This window comes from Triticum urartu, chromosome 3 (genome assembly GCF_003073215.2).
Source record: "Triticum urartu cultivar G1812 chromosome 3, Tu2.1, whole genome shotgun sequence".
Classification (NCBI taxonomy): domain Eukaryota; kingdom Viridiplantae; phylum Streptophyta; class Magnoliopsida; order Poales; family Poaceae; genus Triticum; species Triticum urartu.
In genome coordinates, this window is record NC_053024.1 from 10,257,233 (window position 1) to 10,261,031 (window position 3,799).

The following is a 3,799-nucleotide window of genomic DNA, read 5'->3' on the forward strand; positions in this document are numbered from 1 at the left end:
TTAATCTCAAGCATCGATTTAATTAGAAGGGGTGTACAGAAGTGGAACCCAAAGTTATATTATCCCAAATAAAAACTCTACTTACGTAGCAATATATTAAAGATCAATTCTTTGAACAGTCAAAACGAACATTATCGGCATGCTAAAATTATTGGCAGTTATCTTTCCTTTTGGGGTATGCTCTGCTGGCTCCAACATTGCCACAATGGCAGCCACCGCTTTTCCTCTTCGGTCTTCACCCTCCCTTCTCTTCCATTATTTCCTCACTAAAACACACATTGCGACCAGAAATAACAATGAAGGATGGGGAGAGTCGTGGCAAGAAGGCGAGTGCCGAGGAGGTGAAGTCGGAGTCAGAGAAAAGGGAGGTGACGATGCAGGACGAAGGCGAAGCAGAGGATGCGTTGGTGGCGGCGGAATCCATGGCACCGATACAGATCGATGTGAGGATGGACGTGACACTCCTCCATTGCCAGGGCTGCCACCTCCCACTCAAGCCCCCGGTGTTCAAGGTGATCTCTCCTCTCACACCAAAGCGACCATTTTTTTTTTTTGAAAAAACCAAAAAGAAAACCCTCTGTCTATCTCTTTTTGAGAGGATTTCTTTGAGATTTTGGGAAGATGACATATTTATTTTATTTTCAAGTGGATGGAAGACATTTCTCATCCTCTCCATCTATCATCTTGCAAGTGAAATTTAATAAGTATACATACATTTGTGGTGTGTGCATCGCAATGATGCAGAGAGCCAGAGACCGAACTCGGTGTCCTCCCTTTCTTAAAACAAACTTGCAAGTGAGAAGGAGATGGATTGATTTGTTCTGCCTATGGACATCTCGTAGCTGAAATTAAGGCGTTGATGAGGGATAGGGAGTTTATTTCCCAGAAATTAAATAGGGATCAGAATAGAGTCGCTGACTGCTTGGCAAATTATAGTCGCGTAGAGTGTACCACGGCTGTGTGGATGCATCTAGGACCACCATGTATCGAGGATCTTTTGCCTCTCGACTGTAACTCTATCAATTTGGAATAAAACTCCTTTTTCATGGGAAAAAAAATGAGAAACGAGGCCTGGAAGCTGATGGCTTGGGTATTGTTGTGTTTACTATCGCAGTGTGATGCCGTAGGGCACGTAGTGTGCTACTACTGCCGTGCCGGGCACCGCGCCGTCTGCAGCCGTGCCAACACCCACTGCGGCCAGCTGGACAAGGTGGTCGGCGCCGCCAAGGTGCCATGCCCCTACAAGGCGTTCGGCTGCGAGCGCTACGTGGTGTTCCACGAGGCCGCGGACCACCAGCGCGTGTGCCACTGCGCGCCCTGCACCTGCCCGGAGTCCGCATGCGCCTTCGTGGGCTCCCGCGCAATGCTGGCCAACCACTTCGCCGCCGATCACCAGCGCCCCGCCGTCACGGTCCGCTATGGCCGGTCTTGGTGCCTGAGCTTCTCCCTGTCGCACGGCTGGCACCTGCTCGTCGGGGAGGAGGACCGCAGCGTGTTCCTCGTCTCCCTCTGCCCGCTCGGTCCGGGCACCGCCATGTCACTGATGTGCATCAGGCCGGACGGCGAGGCTGAGACGGGCCCCCGGTTCTGGTGCAAGCTCTCCATTGAGCGCCGTGGCGGCGACAAGAACTACGACCTAGTTCTCATGACCTCGCCGGTGATCAGCAACGCGATGTTCACGTGCGCGCCGGCGTTGGGCCAGGGGATGTTCTTGGTGGTGCCCCAGGAGCTGCTCTCCGGCGACACGCTCACCCTCAGCGTCCGCATCGATCTCATCCCACCTGCCGCCGTCGCTCCCAAGTCAACTACACTGCAGGCCAGGGCGCCGAGGAGGATGCAGTGAAGTAAGTGATTGATCTCCTTCATGTTATGGATGATTTGTGCAGCTAAGTTAGATGATTAGTATGGATGTATGACTAGAGGCTAAACCACACATGTGCAAGCTAATCAACCTAATCAATCAAGATTATGGTAACAAGTTCAGTAGTAATGCAACTAAGCAGCAGGGATGGATGATTAGTATGAATGTATGATTATTCTGGCATCTGATGGTTTAGCTGTTTAGGCAATATCAGTACTAGATCAGTTTGACTTGGTAGCAATGCAGCTAAGCAATGGTAGCAGCAATATGCAGCTAAGCAAGGGTAGGAATGCTTCGCCCTTTGTTCTGAACAAATGGCCTAAATAGTGGTAATGCAGCTACTAGTTTGTATTTGATCTGAGTGAAGTGCAACCAATAATTGAAGTTAATCTGAAGATCCTGCACCATAATTTATTCTGTTCTTTATAACCTGCAGCAGAGTATGTATGGCAAATTATACATTTTGTGAACCGTATTGTTCATGTTCAGATTCTTCAATTTTTTGTTCACATGAAAGAAGCTTCTATAAATCATTTTTTTTCAGATTGGCATGAATAAGATGCATGTAAATTTATCCTTCTGAAAAACTAACATCATTTTTTCATTTTTATATCTGAGATATTTTTTTCTGTGAGCAAGCTGGACCTGATGCTCAAAGAACCTTAAAGTTCAACTGAAGATGCCATTGTGGACAGAGTCACATTTCAAAGAGTCCCCCCCCCCCCCCCCCTCTCGGAGACGGGTCAAGTTGTGTGTTATTATGTATCAAACTGGGGACAGAGGATCATGCTTCTTTCAAAGTTTGTATTCATGGTTCACATAAATCCTCGTGTGTTGCGATGTAAACCTTTTGGTATTCAGTGACTTGGAACTTTTATGTTTAATAAAGTGGTTGTGTGCATCACATGATGCAGAGGCCGGATGCAGAAGCCGGGGTTACTCCTTTCTGAAGAAAAAAAAGGTCAACAACAGTTGTGTCCATTGTCCAACATAGCGTCAGATATAAGCTTTGATTTTTTTTTTTGTAATTCATCCGTGAACACAAGTAAAATGTAATGGGCCTCACAAATTCAGTCCAACCTCCAACCTGCTGGTTACATTGCGGCTACTACTTAGTTTCTCAAGTCCCAAATTGCAGAAACTGTGTGCATTTCCCAAGTTTATTTAAAATATCACCTGATAATGCGCATTCAAAACAGGTTCGCAATCTTTTTGTGACATTTAACTGGAAGCAGTAGCTTGGAGAGAGATTCTATTACAGAAACGGAAATGCAAATCGAGAGTAGTTTAAGCAAACAATCACCCAAATTGTATGCAACACAAAGATGTTTGTCATCTTCCAACATTGTGAAACCTACATTTCTCCTCAAGTAAATAAAAAGATTCCCCAATTTTTCTACAATCTGTAAAAGCTTAAAGATTTTGTCAAGCAAATATGTCATGTTAAATTATCAGAAAGTATCGGAAAAATAAATAAATCAAGCATGTACAAGCCCTGCTACTCTTACATGGTAAACAGAACTTCATAACCTCAAGAGAAAGCCAAGTGAGGGACAACACACATAGTAAAACCATAATACAGGAGATACCCAAATGGGCCAGGACAAGTGCAAACATTGTTCGATTCTGGACTGCGCAACGCGAGCAGTCATACAGTACGTCAACAACATCAAAATGGTTTCATGGGGAGAACGCATGCAGGTAGTTGGATGTGCAGGCAGAGAGGGTTTTTGATAATTTTGCTCTGTTTGCTGAGGCAGTTGATTTTTCTGCAATCGACTCCCAGCTCTACAACAGCCTTTTATTACCCTTATGGTAGGAACGGGTTCCGAATGCTCACAATAATGTAGTTGGAAATGACAAAAGGCTCCTATCTTCGAACCTAGGACTTCTCCTAGGGGCTTCGGTATGGTAGTTCTTCTTCTTCCTAGGACGTCT

The 3,799-nt window shown here is 45.7% G+C and overlaps 1 protein-coding gene across 1 annotated transcript; it reads left to right on the forward strand.

The window, feature by feature from the left end:
* Positions 1-296: 296 nt before the first annotated feature.
* LOC125546470 (putative E3 ubiquitin-protein ligase SINA-like 6) lies at positions 297-1,843 on the forward strand. The gene is made up of 2 exons (XM_048710726.1): positions 297-512; positions 1,115-1,843. The coding sequence occupies exons 1-2, from the start codon at positions 297-299 to the stop codon at positions 1,841-1,843; spliced, it is 945 nt and encodes a 314-aa protein (XP_048566683.1).
* Positions 1,844-3,799: the final 1,956 nt, after the last annotated feature.